The sequence below is a fragment of the Chiroxiphia lanceolata genome, chromosome 5 (genome assembly GCF_009829145.1).
Source record: "Chiroxiphia lanceolata isolate bChiLan1 chromosome 5, bChiLan1.pri, whole genome shotgun sequence".
Lineage (NCBI taxonomy): Eukaryota > Metazoa > Chordata > Aves > Passeriformes > Pipridae > Chiroxiphia > Chiroxiphia lanceolata.
The window spans coordinates 58,915,089-58,936,570 of record NC_045641.1 but is presented as its reverse complement, the minus strand read 5'-3'; the positions used below and the strand labels follow the sequence as shown (position 1 = coordinate 58,936,570).

The 21,482-nt window shown below is 39.3% G+C and overlaps 1 protein-coding gene across 1 annotated transcript in view; it reads right to left on the bottom strand.

The window, feature by feature from the left end:
* Positions 1–1,424: 1,424 nt before the first annotated feature.
* Positions 1,425–21,482, bottom strand: part of PTN (pleiotrophin) — a 104,993-nt gene continuing 84,935 nt past the window's right edge. Inside the window, exon 7 of the mRNA XM_032688962.1 lies at positions 1,425–8,382. Coding sequence (XP_032544853.1) covers positions 8,330–8,382 — 53 coding nt within the window. The 3' untranslated portion in view covers positions 1,425–8,329. The remainder of the gene's footprint in view (positions 8,383–21,482) is intronic.

Genomic DNA, 21,482 nt, shown 5'->3' with positions numbered 1-21,482 from the left:
CAGTACTGCAGTACCCCCTGCGAGCTCTGGGGCTTTGCACTGCTAGTGGTTACTTTCATGCGGACATCTCTCCCCACTCACCTCTGGAGGTCCTCCTTGCATCCTTAGACACATTTAATTAACCACCACTCCCAAAAGTTGGGAGCACAAAGTGATAGCAGAACTTGAAGTTCTGTCCATTAACATACTCCATAAATAACAAAAAAAAGAAGCCATGTAAAGACAGAGATGGCCTTCCAAGACCGTATTCCATGAAAGCAACCCACCAGAAAAGAGCTGACATAAAAGCTCTTTTCCAGCCCTGTTTATAGCTCAGTCAGCATCTGGGGACAGAGGTGAGGACAAGAGAAATCAGAGAACTCTGTTCCCTGCATGATGGAGCTCAGGGAAGCTAAGCATGACTTGAGACAATCCTCAAGCAGCTCAGGCTTGCTGATGAGATCAGGTATCTCACATGGAAATACAAGAGCATCTTAAAACTCCCTCATTACTCAGTAGCCTAAAAAATGTAACTAACTGCCAAGTAGCGTATTAAAAAGGAATTAAAGTTTTTCTTCTGTAATTAAACAACATGAGTGCTTGATCTCCTTTTCAAGGATAGGATTCAGGTTGCTGAGTCCATTAGTGCTTTGAAGAATGTACTGTCAGTTTTCATACCTTTTAATACTCCATTTTCTTCCAAACAATTTCAGAAGCCTGTATAAATCTCTTAGTCTTGTAAACCATACGAAGCATCTTCCTCTTTTGGCAGTGAGTGATAGAATGCTTTGTATGGAGTAATTAATTATTCTAACATTTAAACTAATACTTGGACACAGAGACAGAATCTGGAAAAGCATCTGGAAAAGAAAGTACATTTAGGAAAAAGGGGTAATGAAGGAACAAAAAGAAAGGAGAAAAAATTAACATTACAATGACCACTACCTGAATTTCTGCATAATTCTATTTAGTTCCTTAACATATGTTCTACTCTTGAGTCTTAATCATCTCTCAGCAAACACATACACACTCATTAAAGTCACTGTTAAAGTAAAACAGCTGAGCATGACAGGGCTGGGAATAAGGTTTTCCCAATGCTTAGCTGATAATTATTTAAAAAAATCAAACTTTTTCTCTGCAACCCATCACTGTGTCAGTATTGCACAGACTGAAATAACTGTATACTGAAACAGAACTGAAAAGTGTCAGGAAGTTGAGGCAGACAGAATTTAATATGCATAAACCAAAGAGATATTTTCTGCTAGAATCATTTTCTGGAAGATTTCTTTCTACAGACTAAAACTTTTTCTGAATTCACAAGGTTGCTTCTGTGACAAACAACACCTACAGCTGATGAAAATTAGTAAAATAAAGAAATATTAAGAACTTGGAATTAACTCAAGAAATTCCAGAAACAGTTTTCACAAACAAATGAGAACACCATGTGTCTGTGTATTAGTTTATTTAATTCTTTATCATCACTAAGAGCGAGTAAATTATGTTGATACAATTGGTAAACATATACATTCACTAGAGCCCCCCACAATCCCACAGAGCTAAAGGAAACATTAAGGGATGTTACAGGATTAATGCTTTCATTCTACAATATGGATATATGGCTTTCATACAAGTTTTAAAAAATTGAAAAGGTAACACACTGCTAGCTTACAAATTCAATATACAAACTGGAAAAAAAAAAAAGGAAAAGGAACAGGAAAAAGAAAGTAACCCATGAGAATATATAGCACTGGTTTAATAGATATATACAGAATTAGAAATCCATTGAACATGATGTTCAGGCTTTAATTTGTTATTTTTGACTTTCATTCCTTCTTTCAGTTTAACACTCAAACTACAAGTATTAAGACAGTTTCTGTCTTACTTTGATTTTTCCATCTTTTTTTACCCACTTTCCTCAGTTTTTATTGGCAGAGAAAAAGGCTTTTTCTGCCTGGGTTTCTATCACACCTAACTGAAGCAGTTCGTCCACTTTGAAGTTTTGAACAAAACTCTTCCATGCACTTGGTGTGACAGAAGAGAACATCACTGTGATAGTAAGTCCTTGGGCCATTCATTGGCATGTGTTTTGCATTTTCCTTGGGCACAGCTATCCTTAAACTGATGTGCTGGCAAGCGGGAAGAAATCTAGCTCTTCATCATACTTTTGTATTCTCATTTAAATAATGACACAGGACAAAAAGCTCTTTCCTTTCAACCATAGCATGAAAACGTGGCAGCACTAGTTGTGATTCACATTTGGAGTTATGCATGCACTTTTCTACAGTTTTACTTTCCCATATATGGATATATATAATATATGCAGTATGTATACATGTGCATTTAGAGAGCTGCTGTGTCTGGTGCTGACATCTTCATTAGGTGGCTTCTAGCTCCAAGCTGCAGCAGTACTAGCCTACCTCTGCTTCAGGTCTCCTCAGCAACCACAACACATTATGGATTTTCACAGCCATTTCCTTCAGCTGTAAAAGTCTGGATGAACTACATAATTATAATGTGGGAAGTACAATGAATGACCTAATGAGAAAAGTTAAATAATGTCTTGTTGCCACGTAGTTTAGGGTGAGGGAATTCAAACAGTAGAATTAATTGACTGAAATTGGTTGTGGGTAAGACAGCCCTGCAGAGACTATCCATTTTCCTAGCTTTTCATCACTGAATTCAGGGTTAAATGTTTTGTACAGTCTTTAACTTTCAGCGACCTTCTGAAATGGGAATACTTGTGAGCCTCTGCTTTATCTCATCAGTAAATCCATCCATTGAACACATGCATTCAGTTTTGTTGTAGGTTTTGGTTGTTACTGTGTTTTTTCTAAGAAAGGAATAAAATCTGCAGGAACAGATTTTTCATACACAACTCACTCAAAGCAGAGTTATTTAAAGGCTAGGAGATACCTATTGAGTTTTTTAGACATCTGGGTTCCAAGACACTCCATATTTAAATGGAAAATGGCAGGAAGGGCTAAAGGGTGGTAGAGCCTCACCAATGAGATAACAGTAGTTGAATGCAGCTGAATTCTCATGTTTTCTTTGAAAGATATCACTTCTGCTCAGGTCAGAGTGGTGAGGTCACAAGACAGATGGACATTTTTGAAGAGTAGCAGAAAGAGACCATTAGAAAAATGATTAGATTTCAGCATTGTTTAGTTTTGGTCCAAAACCAAGTTTTATGCTGCTCGAACAAGACTAACTTCACCTTCTCCAAATGCAAACACTCTTGGGTGGATGAAGTTCTCTCCTTGATCTACTTGCTCAGGCAAGTCTTTCACTACCCCTGAAACTCTGCACCATGCCTCTTCCCTTAAATTAATGATAAAAGAGGACAGAGGTAAAGGAAGCAGCTTCTTGCCACTATTTATCTAGCTAAGATACTTTTCTTTTTGAGGGCAGACACTCCTGAGTCAGTGTCTCTAATTTTTGAGATGATATTTGATCATTTCTGCCCCCTAGGAAACCTTGCCCAGGTTGGAATATGACAAAGGTTTACCAGCAATCCACCCTCCCAGTGAATCCAGGGAATCTCTCGGCTCATTCTCATGCTTCCTTGTTTACTGTCATCATCTGATTAACAAATTGCCACTGTGTCTTTTAATCTTAGGACATGTTTGGAGGTACCTGATGGTATGGGCTTCCTGGGGCTGTTGTGCAACAATCCAGGAAGAAATGGAGAAAATAGCCTCGGGGATGAGGAAAGATCAGCAACATCCACAGAAGCTTAACTGAGAGGTAGAATGCCTTAGCAGAATTGACAGAAAACCTATAAATGCTATTAAAATTACAGATGAGTGGGGGAAGGCTGGAAACAGGTAAAATCTGTCTCTGCAAAGGAGAGAACTCAATCACAAGTCCACAGGAATGCTGTCCTGGAGAACTGAAATAGATTGAATACAAGATACTTCCTATGCACACTTCCCCTCCTTATAAGAATTTGGGAGATGTGAAAGACTATCTGTGTCATGCCGAAATGGTGTACCTCATCAATATTTTGTTTTAGAAAATGGTGAATTACATTGTTAATGTGTTGCAGCTCCTAGAATGAGAGAAAACCAGGCTGGTTTTTGTCCCACCCTCAACATTAGCCTCAGAAAGCTCAGAAGTTTTCATCATATGTTAAGGAATTTCATTAAACAAGCAGGAAAGCTACACAATGTTTGTCTTCAGATGCTCCCTGCTAGCAGCATTATTACATTCAGGGGGTTTATAGGCCTGTTTTCATAAACAGTCTTCGTCAGTATTCACTTCCCCTTAGTTCATCCTAATGCTCCATTGTTTTACTTGAATCATCCACTGCCATGTGCCAAGTGGTGAAGAATATACACCAGAGCTAAAGAAGTACATATGTTTTCTCCTATCAATGTCATCATACCTTGCACTCCTAATGGAAAAAGATAGACATACTATTGTCTCCTTTGACTTTGCCTCCAGATGAACTCTTTCTTTGAGGTTGGAGTGGGACTTTGTGTCTCTGTAACACTATACATTTGATTAGTTTTCATTAAGGCACAAATCAAGGAAAGCATAAAAACAAATGTGCCAACCAGTAATTCTGCTTTCTGTACTTAAGGAGCATGCAAAAGAAGTTTGTATAAAATGCTCCTGACTTTATATCTCTCTCTTCTTGACAGTCTCCAACATTGTCTGTTGATACATTTTATAATTATTATTCTTTCATTTCTTCTAATTTTTTCTCCTTTGAAAAACAGTTCAGCCCAGAATGTCATTATGGAATTAGAAGATGAGAATCAGTAAATTACAATTTAGTATCTACCCACATGTACAACGTTTTCCTTCTGAAGCCTGCCCCGCACTTCTGCTGCACTTAATAGACTATTAAATAAGCCAGGCTGACAAGCAACGATTCTCTTTCACTATGGGCACTTCTGCCAGAAGACATGTCAAAGTCAGAAAATGTCCCAATGCTCAAATACAGTTTTGAGTCAAGATATAGGCAGGCCTAACTGCATACAAGCATTGCCTCAGCCTATGTAGAGAAAGAGAAAGGAAATATATCCAAATATACCCTAAGTTTAAACTTGCTAGAATCCAGAGTCTGGATGCAGATTCATCCTTTGCTGATGTTCAGCAATTCAACCCTCTCTTTTCCAAGAGATTTGAGTGCTCAGAAAAAGGCTGTCATCTGGGGGGTTTCTATCACCTCCCCATACTATATTATAGCTGTAGCATATGAAGATGTAAACCACTCCTTGAGAGGGACATCCATGAAACAAGCTTCTGTCAGTTAAACTAGTAAGCAATACATCTATGCTAAGTCATTTACCATTGTAACAGGATAGCACCACGAGGGTAAACACATATTTCATCTGAAGTAGCCGTTCCCACAGCACTATCAGAGAAGCTTGCCCTCCCAAAGGACGGAGGATAGAAGATTAGAAAGCAAATAAGGAGAAATTTCAGCATGACTGAAGTAGAAACTGAGCAATATGGGTGGGAAGAGGTTTTGTCCAGATATTTGCCTTTTGCTTTGTTGATAAGGTCACTAGTGAAACAATGGCCCCATGTAGGTACCAAGTACCTACTTTCAGAGCTGAGCTGACTGACCTGTTCAGCCTTCCTCTGTGTTCTGCCATGAATTACTTTTACCATCTCCTGCATAGCTAGAGTTTCCACTGAATGTCTTGTGCTGGTTTATTGGAATTTTCTTATTTTAAATTTATAAACTTGTAACTCCAAGTGCTGTCAAACAGTAAGATACCAATAGAGATCCGAACATATGTGGATGAGTAGTACATAGGAAATGTTCTCCTTTTTCACACCCTTTGCTACCAGGACTGCTGCATTTTCTTCTGGTCCTAACATGGTATTTTTTGTTTTGTTTCTTTGTTTTCTGTAAACTCTCTCCATGAAGGCCCTATATCACCATAGGAACTTGACTGGCCTCCTTCAAAAACCATTAGGAATGTTCCTTTAACAAGCCAGATGGGCAGTTAAACAAAAGGGCCATAAGGCATCAGAGGGAACACAGGGGAACTTTTCTTCTTACTCACAAAGTTGGAAATCAGAAGTCACATCTAAGATTTTGACTAAAGGATAGTCAAAGTATTGATCTCAGCATCATTCCAAATTCCTACCAGCTCCCTATGAAACATGGACTAGATTAACCAGTGTAAGACAATGGTGCAACAGTGTTTGCACTCAAAGCTGAACCACTTTAAGTGAACTGATGCAGCATTTAGACAGACAAACCTTTGGTGAGTGAAAAAGTTTCTTTCTCCCTTTGCTTTCAATCAGACCTACCATCCCATTAGTTTAAATCTGAGGCACAAGCACAGGTAGACCTGATTAGACCGTGAACAAACCAAATAGCACCCAGAACCACCTAAATATGAGCCTTTGCGATTTTAGATTTGGTCATTGCACATCCACCACGTGGGGGACATTTTTTAACTGCACCCGGGGCTCAGGTATGTCTAACAGCATAGTCAAATTAACAAGGACATCAACACAGACTGCAAGACACACCCAGGGAATCTGGGAAATAATTGTGAGGCTAGTCTACCTTAAGCTATGTGCAGCCTTGGCTAGCTGGCTTCAGAAGTGTTTGGGAACATCTACAGAAGGACTTGCCTCACCGTGAGTCCGGATCAGCCATACCCTCCACGTGAGAAAAAAGAGGGCAAGCTCTGCTGTTTTTATAAAGTTCTTGCATAGAAAATGGTAGTGATGTTAGTCTGGTCAAAGTCTCTCTGCTTGTCTACAAGCTAATCCCAAGAAAGCCCTGTCATTTACTCAGATGAACACACCCTGCTGCAGCTTTGCTGAAGTCAGTGGGTACCATGCAGGAGTACAAGGGAGACTATTCCTCTTGAGCAGCAGGCAAGCCTGCGGCCTACACAGATAGCAAAGCTTATTTCTTGCTGTTGAATTTAAAGATTTAGAATTTAGAAGCAATGATTTTGAACTTAGTTTGGGTACTGAAATCCCTTAGGTTTCATCTAAAAATTTTGGTTGTTAGCTTGTTAAACAACCCTTTAGCTTAGGACAGACCAGTGCTTTTTCAGGTTTTTTTCTACTTTATGACTTTTCTCAGGACTCAAAATCATTTAGATTAAGTAAAATTGAGTAAACTGAAAAACAGCTGGTTATAATTTTTCTTCCCCCCCCACACCGCAGACTATTTAATAAAAAATCCCAACTACTGTTATGTTGACTGAATTTTTCCAAGGTCTTTTTGCTTATGTAAAAATGAAAGAAAGCAAAAGGTACTGCTTTTGTATTTCCTTTCTGTTTTACTAACAGAGAAACAAAAATTCATTTCATTCCTATTTGTTTCAAGTCCCACAAATTGTCCCTTTTTGATCAAAAATATGAACTACCTCTGGCAGTTTCTAAACAGATTTCTTCTGTTATTTCCCACCAGACATACTATTTTTCAACCAGCTATAATTAAAATAAACAGGAAGATTGCCACTGATACAAAAGGGAGCTGGGTCAGGCAGAATCACAACAATTTCAACTAGATCTTTTATGAAAAGGTTATTCTCCCTTCTGGCAAAATAAACAGATAAAATAAAGCATTTTTCAGCTTTTATAGGTAAAACAGAGGACACTACCTCAACACTGATATGTTAAAAAATTGAAAGTTTTGCTATTATTCCACTTGGAAAAATCATTGCTAGAAAATCATGAAAAATTAGGACTCTTCTATGTCCAGCCATTGAAAGATTTCAGATTTACTGCCAACATCCAAAATATGGCCAAGGAAAGGAGTGTTACTGGGTTTTATCAGCAAATGGTGACATCTTGGAATGAACATTCACCACAAATCCAAGAAAATTTTGTATTTGTAAATACTAAACAAAATGCCCCCATCCTTCCCTTAAACAAAAAATTTCATGGAGTTATCCAGATGTAATCAGAAACTAAGAAACAAGCCTCAGGTTTTTTTAGATATAAGGTCCCAATCTTAAATATAAATGCATCCAGCCAGAGTCCTACATTCATACTGGCTTCAGCAGAGCTCCACACGGGCTCAGGTTCTGCTTGCATGGACTAATTACCAGATTGAGACCTATGGCAAGACTTGAGAAAAAAAATATTTTGAAAAGGTCTACATTGTTCAATATACAATAGAAATAATTTTCTAAATGAGTTTGGAGTCTTTATTACAGGCCTCTAAAAGTTGTTGTTAGGGTTATACATTAAAAATACTAAAGTAATAAAAAAAGGATTTTTTTTTCTGTGTTTGCTTGTTTCCTTCTATGGTACCATTAAGCTATAAATAGTTTTAGGATAAAATGCCTAGGTATAAATGAAACTGTTAACTGATCATGTTTGCTGATGTCCCTTTCTCAAATTGCCCAAGTTGACTCCATTAATCCAGCATCTTCTCTTGTTTCTTGCCTTCCTTTTTCTTCTTCTTGGATTCTGTCAAGATAACAATAACAATACAAAAATTAGTGTCTAGTAGGCACAGCAATAAGTTTTACTTAATACTTCTGAAAGTTCCCTTTTTTTTTCTTCATGCACATAAAAATTGTTTCCTCATTTTGAACAAAGAAAGGGAAAAGAGAAGGAAAAGAAGAAAAAAAGAGGAAAGCACTAGAGAAGGCACTAGAGAAGGTGGGAAGTGGATTCTGTGTCCTGTTCAGAACCCTTCCTATCTGAGTGGCTGACCCTGCTTGGCATGCAAAGCATTGTCTCAGAAACTTGCTTCAAAAATAAGAAAACAGCAGGCATCTCCTGGAGAAACCAGGTCATGGCTCAGTGGAGAGCTGGAAGAAAGCTTTGCACACACTACCCACACACATACCCTTCCCTTGCTTCCTCTCTGTCTCATTGTTAGTCTTTGGCTGTCTCTGAATTTGAGAGCAACCCCAGAGCATGGTGAGAAAGCTCACTTGTTTCTTCAGCTCCTCCACTGCCAACCCTTCCCCCTTTGTGTGGGACAAACATCTACATACTCTCAAGAGGCAAACAAAGCTGGCCTGGAGTCATTAGAGCATGGTCTGTCCACACAGCTGGTACTGATAGGATGAGGAAGGGACTAAGGATCACTTGCCTCTCTGAATAATTTGGGAGCAATAAGAGAACAATATGAATGTACTAGTGAAAATTTATTTCTGCAATCTAGGGTAGTGTGGTATTCTACAGGTAAAGCAAATTCACAAAGGCATCTAAAAAATTAATATGAATTAAGAGGATTGGGTGCTCCTGTGTCACATGTCACCTTGTAATGGGGAAAATAACAGTTCTCACTGGGAGCATGAATAAATCCTTGTGGATTCCAGCATAAAAACCAACATAGCAGGTGCCATGGAAAGACAGCAAGTGAGCTTAAGGTGGTATTGTTCTTTGTCAATGTGATTCTTTTCTCTCTGAACCATTTACATAACACAGATAGTCTAGTAAACATCAGTTCTGGTAAAACCAATTTATTTTTATTAAAGCCAAGGGAACTGCACCAACATCTTTCAGGTACAGATAGGGCCAGGTACCTTCAACAGAAAGCAAATTTAGGTGGTCACATTTCTCTGATGGTTATTTTTCCTGTTTGCCAGTGTTTCAAACCAACAATTTTTCTTCACCTTTTTCAACAAGACAAAAATTTTTTCCAATAATCCTTTAGTCAAAGCAATATAAAACACTTTTTTAGTGTTTAGTCATATAATCTCTCTAAAATCTCTTTCCCTTAAAAACTTTGCTTAACATTTAAAGGGATAATAATTTAAAAGAAGTAATTTCTTTTCATTTGAAAATGAACAATTTTTCCCCTCCTGCCTTTGTATGTGTCTGTGTGTGTGCTTGTGTGTGTGTATGAACGTCTGCAGTCTGGAGCCATTCACAGAATCCGATGCTATTTTACAACCTGTCACTCGAAAAAGCCATTTTTCATTAAGTTAATATCTAATTTGTTTTCAGCTAAAGCTTTTTTTCCCCTGCAAATTTCCTGTATCCCCCTGAGCCTCTTTTACCCACATCCTCCACTTCCTCTGATTTTGCCTCTGTATGACTGACTCTTCTGTATTCTGTAATGATTGTGATCTCCTTCATGCTCTCTACCCCCCCACATCATCACTTTCTCAGCACTCGAATCTGTAAAATCTATTTAGACCCAGCACAAGTGTAAGAGTACTATGCAGACTTCAACCAAATTTACTAAAATGAGACGTGTAAATGCAGACAGGACCCTACTGAAGAGTATGTGGAGTTCATGGAAGGGATGAAGCGACCACTAGGAGAAGGCTTTGATCTGGAGTCATGTGATCACATCAGGTCCCCATACTCATAACTCCTTCCAAATTATCCTTGTGACAATTTGCACATCATCCAAACTGCCAAACTCATCTACCTACAAAGTGACTGTGCTTTGTGCCTCAGCAGGGTAAAACTGTCATGTACCAGATGTAATTCCTCCATCATTAAAGATACTGACACCACCACAGAGTTGTCTTTCAGGCAGGTAAACTGGATTGATGAAAAGCATATTTGCTATATGAAATGACATGCTCACACAGAATTGCAACAACATAAAAAAAAAAAAAAAGAAAGAAAGAAAATAATTCCCAGTCCTTAGGCTCTTTTAAAAATCATAATGCAGACATCAATATCCATGTACTGACCTATGAAAATGCTGATGTTCATATGCTTATGCACAAGTCTGCTCACAGCTACACTACCTGTTTTGATTACAATCACACTACAGACAATGGTCCATGGCAAACAAAGTATAAAGTTGCATTAAGAGGCACTTTGTTCATGTTTCTTCATTGCTTAGCCTACTCTTTGCATTTGGGTCATTCAGGCTTTTATTGTCCTCATCTCTCTTTACCACATGCTACTATTTCAACTTCTATGACATACTATCAGGTCAGCTCACACAGCCCCACTGGGAACCACATCACCCTGATCAACTTGCCAGTGTTATCCTTCCTGGAGTAATCAGGCATGACTGGAAGGGTTGCCATGTGCTAGCTCTGACACCGTGCTCCAAAGGCTGACCAGCTGAGAGTACAATGCCAGTTATCTGAAAGCTCAACAGTCCCATAGTCCAGCAACAGCTGTAGGATCTGGCAGTTAAGTGGGGGGAAGATCCCCTTGATACACTGTGTCCAACAATCCCATGCAGTTTCATATTCCATACATGAAAATTACAGAAGTTCAATTCAGGTTAGCACAGATCAGAGGTAATACCTTTGGTTCAGCCGTTTCCTACCTGGTATCTTAATGTGGTCCCAGCCTGCCATCAGAAATTGTAGTAACCCATCAAGCAGTGCCCATCGAGCCAGCCTTTATGATGAGGAAGCCACTAAGCTGATCTCCACATCTCACTGGCCCTGCAAAGCAGCTGGACCACAGCAACACTCACCACTGAGCCAGAAGGAAGTAGGAAAAGCTGCACGGTGACAGGGACTACCTTGAGCAGAACACTGTCATTTGGAGGCACTTTGGGCCAACAGCAGCCTTTATCACCTCGCCTGCCCCATTAAGTGTTATATTTCCAAAGACAGACCATGGATCTGTGCACCAGGGAAGGTGTTTGCTGAAGACAAGTGCTACCAATTATGTTGAGAGCTACTATGGCAGAACCACATGACCAGATGAAATTCAGGTTCACGCCAGCTCACATAGAATTTTAATCTGAACCTGCTCACTGCCCTATTTGTTTTTAAGTTAGGTGGCCCAGTTGAGCCAGACAGCAGTTGGAGGTGCCTTTGTGAGCTATCTGTAGTAGAGTTCAGGATCCAGAGAGGAAGGAGCAAAGTTAAAATCAGGATGATAATCCTGTATTTCAGAAGAGCAGACTTTGGTCAGTTCAGGGACCTGCTCAGCCATGCTAAGTGCCTAACTGTGAAAGAAGTATCCTACAAGCCATGAACATTTCTGGTTCATGGTCCACAAACTGGAACATCTCAGTATAAAACCTTATGAAAAGTATGCAAACATGTTTGATACTTATACTTACATTAATTTAAATACATTAAATGCCTTATCAAAGGTATTTCTCCTACAGATATCAATACCAGGGCCAGCACTTATGTGTCTCTCAACACTTGAGGTGAGCAGGCTTTGCAGAGGAGGGAATAGACAAGGGTAGCTGTTTGCCTGCTGTTCCCAGAGCACCAAGAGCCCCAGACAAATCATCCTTCCACCTCTGGCATGGCTCAGCACAAAGCCACACTGAGAAAAGTAGAAGTTATGTCTTCTCACTGGCTTCCTTCACATCAAGGAAATACTTATGTTTCCCCTCCTTGTGCCTCCTTGCAGCAAAACCTGTACTGGAAGAGTGAGCTACGTATGCTTCCGAGTATTAACAGGGATGACAAAACAGTCCTCAGTTTTTGTGTGTGTTTTACTGCATACACTTTCCTTCTTCCCTGTTATCCCACAGCGAGCGGCTGCCTAGCCATGCTCTTGCTCATACGAAGGCTGGGATCCTGGACCAGGGCACATGAAAAGAGCAAATTCCAAAGGCCTGGCAGTCCTTGCAGTGTGCAACACCTAAGCACTGCTCAGCCATTCTACTCCCTTCTGAAACCAACACACTTCCTGCAAGATAAAAAACAAACAGCACTGCAGGAAAAAACTGTGTCAATGCACTGACACTGGATTATCTGATCATTCATCACCTGAATAACCCTACAAATTGTTTTATGCCTTAGAATTAGTCCGAGGATTAAAAATTGTGTAGTCATGGATTAGCACTAGACCCATTTCTGTGGGCCCATGATGACCAGTAACAAATATTCCAGTCAGGATCTTAACAAGTAAGCAAATGAATTTTATAAGCAGAACTTTCTCTATGCAGTTTGGAATGGCAGCAGTCCTCTTTAAATAGTCATCTTTATTCCTGAACCTCATTCTTACTATGCAAGCAGCAAATGAAAGCAATTTAGTTGAACAGGAGCCACACACCATTTGAAACCAGTCTTAATGTGTAAGGCACAAAAGAGAGGTAATTACATTTTAATGGAAGTCAAGCTTTGTAAGCCAAGATTTGCAGGCATTTATTTTCATTTGTTGAAAAGAAGGTAACAATTCACTCATGGCACCGCTGAACTCCTGTATGTAAAAGTCAAGCAGTGTCCCTAAGGCAATATAAATCATTCAAAATAGCAAAAGTTGTGCTGAGGAAAGGTTAGAGTAAAAAAATTCCACATCAGATGTTCAGGACACAGTTTCGCCAGGAACTAGCATTCAATCCTACTGAACACAGAGCAAGGCATGTTTTTGAAAGGCCTCTCTACCTCTCATTGGAGCAAATTTTCCAAAGCACCAGGTTGCTGTGCTGGTGTAGAGAGCTTCTGAATTTTGGGGATGAAAGGCCAATGCACATGGAATGGACTTTGGTGAAATCAAGGATTTTATCCTTTAGAGAAGAAAATCTCACCCTAAAGGGGTTCATTCTGCTCTCTAGGAACAGAAATGGTACAATCTTGTGATTTCTACGACTGTAGTAACAAATCCCTGGGTTTATGAAATACCCTTTAAAAATTGTATTTCTTTTTCTTGTAGAGAAAGAGAACATTTCATGGCCATTTAATTCCTGTTCTTCCCATTTTCCTGTTCTATATACAGCATTTATGTATTCCAAATTGTTTAAGAAGGAAAAACTATACTATGATAGCAACTTTGTTCCATAATGAATTCTTCTGAAAAGCCTCTTAGAGCAACTCAGTTCTACTGGATGGGAAAAAAAGCAATACTCCACTAGATAAGCAGTAGTAGAAAGCAAGTCTCCAAGGATTCAATGACCTTAATGTGACTTATAATTCATCAATATATTACAATTTATTATATCCCCTATATTTTAGCTTTCTGTAATGACTTTCTCTAGTTATCTGTGTTCCTCAATTTCTTCACTCTTCTCCATAAGGTTTTGTTCTGCTTCTCACTTTGCTGAAGTTCCATTTTGGATAGACTTTGATCTGTTCCCTGTTGAACACAAGATGGACTTGATTCAAACCTAAAGGGTGCTGTTGCACCGTATAAGCCAGGAATTCATGCTGGAATGCATGTTATGGATGGGGAATAGCTACATTTATGCCTGTAACAAACAGTGACACACTAACAAAGAAATGGAACCAAGGAACCACCCATGGAAAATGTTTCAATCATTTTCTTTCTCCTTGGAATAACTGTGGGGAAAAATTAATCCAATTTATTCTAAAATGAGCCACAAAACTCTGAAACAATCTTACACAGTCAGAAAACTTTTCTTGAATCTGACATAGAGATGTAAGATGTTTAAAACCTTCCCATTATCATCCTTACTTAAACTAGTCAGGAATTACAGGGAGCTTTTATTTAAGAGATAATTTGCTGGAACAAGGATTTTCAACAGAAAGGTTTAATTTCAGTGATTTTCTTCATTCATGTATTTGGGAGAAAAGTTTCAAAATAGCCTAGGGATACAAAAGACCACAAAGACACACACATTCTCTGATTTTGCTGGGTGGCCTAATTGCCCAAAGGCAAAGAACATGAAAATTTCATCTAATTTTCTTTACATCTAGGTCACAGGTATCTAAGATGTTAGAATCTTAAGAGTAAGTATGCAGAAGATTGCAATGGATAAAGTTTTCAAACCAAGTCTGTTTTGCAACTGGAGACTGCTGAATGGGTCTGGTCAACTAGAAAACTATTTCCAGAAGCAGCTCAATTTGCTTTTCTGTTGTCTTCTTCTCATCTGCCTCGGGTGTATTTATACTGTTGCTTCTGTAGGATATGGACTTCTTACTGTTCTTAGTCATGTTCTGTGTTCAGCACAAGAGGGACACAGTCCCAGCTGGCTCTTCAGCCCTCTCTGTGTCTATGCTGTACACAAGACTCCTCTTAATGCCAGCAAGACAGGTGCAGGCACAGACTGATATTCAGGGTTTACTCTCTGCATTCACATGTCTGCAGGAGACTGCTGAAAACAGAAAGCATTAATAAAACCTTTGGACTTTAACACAGACCTATACAGCAAAAAGATCACATCTTAAGGCATCCATATTATGTATGTAAACCTGAGATCTGTATAATATGTACGTATATAAATATATATAGTATATATAGATTGTTATTTAGTAGAAAGTTGTATGTGGTACACTGTGAACAGAGAACCTATTTTATTCTGTTAGTTCCTGAAAACCAGGCACATGCATTTCTCAGCTGTGCTTTCTGCATCTGCCCCAGATGAGATCTACCCTCGGGGCACAGGACACAGGTTTGGCTTTGATCACTGCACACTCTGAAGAGTCGCCAGCAAAAGTTTTTCAGTAAGCAGAAATAGAAGAAAAGATAGAGAGATGGCAATGTGGAAAATGAGATGGAGGGATAAAGAAGGGGGGAAAAGAAAGAAAGCTTGAAAGGAAAGGAAGTGAAGAAGTAGAAAAGGAAAAGAAAGGACAGAAAGGAAGGGACAGGGCTTTCTCTCTGTTTCACTGCTGGGAACAGTAATGAGTGTAAACATTTGCTGATGGCATATCTTTTATCACAGCAAATCCCACAGCTTAAGGCATTTTCATGGTTCAAGGGCACTAACTAATGCCAAGGAGGCTGAGCTGCTCTTGCAAGCCAGGAAAGTGAGACAATGAGCATGTAGCAGAATTGGCACACACAAGGGTATTTAAACTTTCACCCACAAAGGTCTGCATTGAACCCTAAAGGAAACTCCTGCAGGTACTAGACAGCTAAATGAGAATTTGTCAAACTCAGTTTTTCATCTTTTGGGGCAGCATAGCAAAAAACATAATCTGAAAAACAAAGCAGGGGGTCAGAAAACATGGGGGTTTAGGTTTCCCATGAAACATCACAATGTTTCTCTTTTCAAAAACACTCATAAAAGCTGCAGACCAACTAAAAATTGAAAAATACTTAGTTAAAAAAAATATTCATTTTCCCCCTCTCCTACATGCGTTTCCTGTTCCCTGGAATTAGTGTCGTGTCAATCAGATTGATATTATGCTGCGATCTGGCAAGGCATTCAAATTATTTATCCAAACAGTGTAATTTTTCAAGGGTACAAAAGCAGTCTCAAGGGAGACTACAGTGCAAAGCCTCCAAGAAACATAAAGAAATGGAAGCAGAAAAAACACCATTAAAAGGCATCCAAACTTTATTAGTTATGGGCTGCACTGGCAGCTTACAAGCAGCTTGTGGCAGGTCCACACTGTAAGCACCACTGTGTTTTATTTTTCTTATATGGCTTGCTCTCATTCCCGCTTAAATTGAGAAAAATCATATTTCCATATGTTATGGTAGCAAGGAGCCAAAACACAGAAATATGTCACAGAGACTAAAGTTTCCAATGAGTTTTACTTCATCTTGAAATACAAGCCTTGTCCTCAGGCTAGCAAGGGGCACAGGGAAACACAACCAAGCATTTAGTACCCAGTCTCACCGCTCTGGACCACTGCTACTTCTCTTGGTTTTCACATTTCCCAGCGCCATAGGGCATAAATTATTCATGGCAAAACTGCTTCTCACAATGTTTATGCAGTGCTTAGTACAATGGCACCCTTTTTCAGCTGGGGCCTCTGGGCACTCATGCAATACAAATAATCATGGTGATAGCAACAATAATAACAGTCAGCTATGCTGTTCCCACTGGGCATCCACTGCCAGTGTCCTGCCCCACAGAGCTCAGATCACTGTATTTCACTACAGGCTAGTGGTCAGTGCCAGAGGCCATTCTTCAATAAACCTGTCTCACCCCTCAAAACAGGAGAAAAAACTCCCATTTTTGCCTTTCAGATTTTTTTTTAGCTATCACAGCTGTTTCCTAATATGAGAAAATCCCTCATTTTTATAACTAATTAGTTTGAGCAGATCCTATTATTCTGCCTCCTGTAATACTAATTATTACACTAGCTGTATGCCTGCACGACTAATGAGTTACATTAAAGATGGGGAATTCTAAAACCTACAGAGGGAGATACAGCATGACTGTGAAGCCAAAACAGGAGACACTAGCACCAAACAAAAGGAAATTGCAGTCCTAACAAGTCATTGCTTCTCACTCTGTGTCCCCTCCAGCTGCTCTTTAGAAGCAGACATTTTGTTACTGTACAAAGGTAAGGTTGAGGGAGGGCACCCCAGAAAAAACAGCTTGTCCAACACGCAACGTGGAGTGGTTCGATTTTGTCAGAGCAACACCCAGTTAATCTGAGCAACAAACAGCTCAGGAGAGCAATTCACTCATACAGCACCACTTTCAACTCCTTGTAACAACCAGCAGCCAAGTCATCCTGCCAAAGCACAGTCAGTTGTCCTGGCAGAGCACTGCAAGTAAGATGTTCTCTCTGCAGGTGGAAATCTGCCACTGGAGCTCTCAAAATACGCATTTTTCTGCTTCTGTCACCAGTAAGTAAAGACAGAGATATACCTGTTCATTACCACAAGCACATCTCTAAATTTGACACCAAGCTCTCTAAGAAGACCCAAGGTAAGACAGTGTTTGACACTGAGTTAAGTCATCTGATGTTACCACCATCAAAACCTAAGACCCTAATTAAACACTGCAGTTCAGACACTCACCTTGAAGTCAATTGTCACATTCTGATAATTTTAATTGCAGACCAGGATAAAAGGGAGCAGCAGCTACTAGATGTGTGCCTGGACCTGCCACTGATACTTGTGTCAGTTTGGAAAACCATTTAGCCTTTCTGACTTTCAATTACTACTTTTCTTTAAATTGAACTTCCTGAGCTCCAAGGAGTGATAGCAGGATGAGCTAATTGCTGCCTGTAAAGATAGATAAAGAAACAAGGCAGGGCATATATTTATATTCCATTAAACTCTTAAGTAAAACTTTTCAAATTATAAGAAATTATTAAAAACACACAGAGTGCAGTCTTTCCTCCACTGTAGTAGCACGCATACACGCACACAGGGAACTGTACTGACACCTTGTAGGCTCTAAAATGCTACACCTGATCTGAATTACACAAAAGAGATTACAGCCATTAACAACTCAGGTAAGTCTTGCCTTCGTGTGGGAAATCCTTCCAAACACTGCACGTGGGAGGATGTGTGTTTGGTCGGAACCTGATTATTAAAAGGCAACAGTGCTGTAAGCATGTTAATGTTTGCCAGCCTTAGCAGGAGCTGTTCTCCTATGTGGCAAGGACTGAGCTGAGGCAGGATAAAGTAACTCATAGATCAGGTATACTGTGAATTGATAAAAAGTTGTAAAGGGAGATTTATTAAAAAGAACTAAATACAGGAAGGTGAAAAATTTACCAGAAAGGAGCATAATTCAAAAAATGAAGGGTACATTGCAGAAAGGGCAGACTGTTTATTCTTTTTAATTTTATCTTAAGCTGAAGAATAAATACTTGAAAGTACAAGACTTATGGGGAGAGAGAGAGAAAGAACGAGAGACATAGAATGAGTGTAAAAAGAAATAAAGCCTATCAGGCAACACAGCTCAATGAAAACAAATTCCTCCTCTCTTAGCAGCTAAAGTAAAATGTTTCCTGAATCCTGACAATACTCCATTCTTCTGCTTTCTAGATGGCTGGAACCCGAACAACCATCAATCAAGTTTGGGTGGCTGTGAAGCAGGACAGACGGAGTATGTCGGAAGTGCTTTGTGCTCTTCAGTGCAAGTTGGCCATTAGAGCAGCCACTTGATAGAAGTGCCCAAGACTTTGACATCTGTCAAGATAGTTTAGGGAGACCTTGAACATCGCTGGCCTTGCAGACGCTGATTAGAATATGCAATTGTATGTGCTAGAGGAGAGGTGGTTGCCTCCACTGGGATTTTTGTGATAAAAATTATCCTTTCAGCCCGCCCAGAATTTGTGACAGGCTTTCTCATGACCTCATTTGTATACTAAATACACAAACCATGGTGTCTGGGATATCACTGTCACTTTGCTGACAATCTCTCTGTCCAAAGGCACAATATTCAAGAGCAAAAGATGTTTTTCATTCTGTGTTAGCTACACTTTAACACAGCAGCCCAGGACCAAGTTACTGTCTTCCAGCCTGAGCAAAGCTAGGGAGAAAAGAGCTCATCAGAAAGCCAGGTAAAATTCAAATTCTAGGTTCGTCATCTGCTCTCACCCTAATTCAATATACAGCACCGGACTCCAAAATGTCCAAGTGTCATAGACAATAATCTATAGAAGTCAGATGCTCAGAAGAAAAGAGTACTGTCACGGAGCAATTGTAAATAAGAAGAAAAAAAATATATATTTTTCTATTTATTTTCCAAAATAATGAGGAGTGCTTCAAAAAGACTTTAACACTTTTCTATGAAAGCTGACTAACAATAAAACAAATCCATAAAAACACTTAGGTCACCAGTTTATGAAGAAGGCATTGATACCCAAAGTTCATGAGTATCTCCTAGTTTAATTTAGCACAAACTATACTTTTATCAACAAATCTGCAAAATTATAACCCTTGAGGTTTTTCTGCATGCATAATTTCCCTTTGTGTTAAGAATAGAACAAGATCCTATGAACAGTAGTCATTTTTGAAATCGTTAAGTGAGAGGAGAGAGACATATGATTCGTGCTACCAGCAAAGTTGCCATATGTTCACAAGCTGGAAGGATGGATAACCAACAGTAGGGCAGCATCTACAGTTAAGATCAATTTATTTGCAGTTTTCTCAAAGAGTAGAAAATGTGAGGAGGAGCTTCAGGCACCAAGTCACATCAAGGAAGTGTGTCAGATGAAATTTGATGCGCAACACTTCATTGGTGGGGCCTAAACAAAATAAGCTGTCTTACCCACACACCTTCTGGGGTTCTTAACTAATCACATTAACTAATTTTTAAAAAAATATAAGAGTTAGGGAGAATTGTGAAGGTCTTAGATAAAGATGTTTACTTCACATGCAAGCAGCGATCAAAATTTAAATCATAGTTAAAATATCTGGTGGGTATAATGAACAATAAAGGTAGTATTGCAACAATATTTTCTTTTTCAACACAGATCTGTAGAGGATGTGCTTGAAATACTGTATACAGTCCAGTCTCTTCATCACAAAAATTATTTTGCAATAATAGAAAGAATTTAGGTAAGTCCAGTAGCGAGTATTCTTATTGTGGATAAATTGTTATACAAAGAAATATCTAAGTCAGAGGTTTCAGCTTTAAAAGATGGCAAATGACAAAACATGACAGAAGATACATATAACTGCCATTGATTGGAGAAACTAAATGTGGGCTTTTGCTCAACTCATTTTCAGTATGAAATCAAAAGGAAAAGTGATATATTGGAGAGGTTACAAACTCAAGCTAATAAAAGAAAAATTTCAGTGCACAGGAAAGGAGGCTAGTCAGGAAAATCGTGAAAACACCACTTTTTCTGAATATGTCAGTATTTTTCAGTGCAATAGCCTCAGTCAGTTCACATCTGCTTTTGGTACTCCCAACTTGTTGCTGTCAGAGATGTATTCATTGGTGTAGCTCTTGAAGCATACGCCAGACGGAAAGAAAACCATCCAGCGGTAAAACAGATTCCTGGAACTGATAAACCCAACTTAGTGCTCTGTTGCCAGAGCTCTCAAATGCCAGGAAGCCACTGTCCTGCTACCCCAGGCAATCACAGTAGGAATTGATGGCCTTTGACCAGTGTTTACAGATGTAGCTGCATATCAACACAGACCTTTTGCAACATTGTGCCTCAGAAAAAAACGCCGCTGCTTCCAAATAATATATCATAGGCTTTTTCTCTTGTAGTCTTGAGACACTGATGCAAAGCAATGTGTGAAAAGGGAACCTAATATATACCTGCAGTCCATTCTAAGCTCTCAGGCAATAATCCAGTTCTTATTTCTCATCTCCAAATAAGGAAATTCATTAAAATTCTGGCTATAGATTGAATGCAGTTTGATTTTTTTCCTTTATCTAGTTGTGGGTAAGGACTTACCTCCAACTCATAATTTCCTTCACCTCAGGAAGAAAACAAATACTCTCATCCCAGCCAGCATGTTAGCACTATGATTTTTTAACTCAGAAATAAAGTCTAGTAGGGCAAAACATTTCATACAGTACTAATATGCTTGACCCAATTTATTATTCTAATTCCTCCTACTGGTGCCAACACACCGTCCATTGTAGCTCCTATGTAGTTATACCCACATATCTGCAATATGCACTTAGCCCAGAGCCCAGGCAGGCTGTGTGTGTGTGACTTCCATGTCTGCCACTCCTACTAATGCCAACAGCAGATGAACAGGCAGGTGGCATGCAGGAAGATTTCTAAAGTAAATCAGGAGAGCAGAACTTCTGCTCACAGTTATTATGACCAAACCCCCACATTTGTACCTATATCTCCTTTTGCATTCCTTCGAATCAAATGAAGTCAGGTTTCCTAATTAAGTAAAACCCCATATCTGTTTGCTGCAGCTGTCCCAACCTGAGCTTCAGTTTCAGCTATAGCTCAGTGATACCTAGAATCAGCTAAGGTTAACTCCAACCCAGCAATTTCTCAAGCTCTGCCTTCAAAACTATAACTTGAAAACAAGCCTGTACTGCCCAACAGCCCTGCTTTCACAAAACAGTGCTGCATCAACACTCTGCT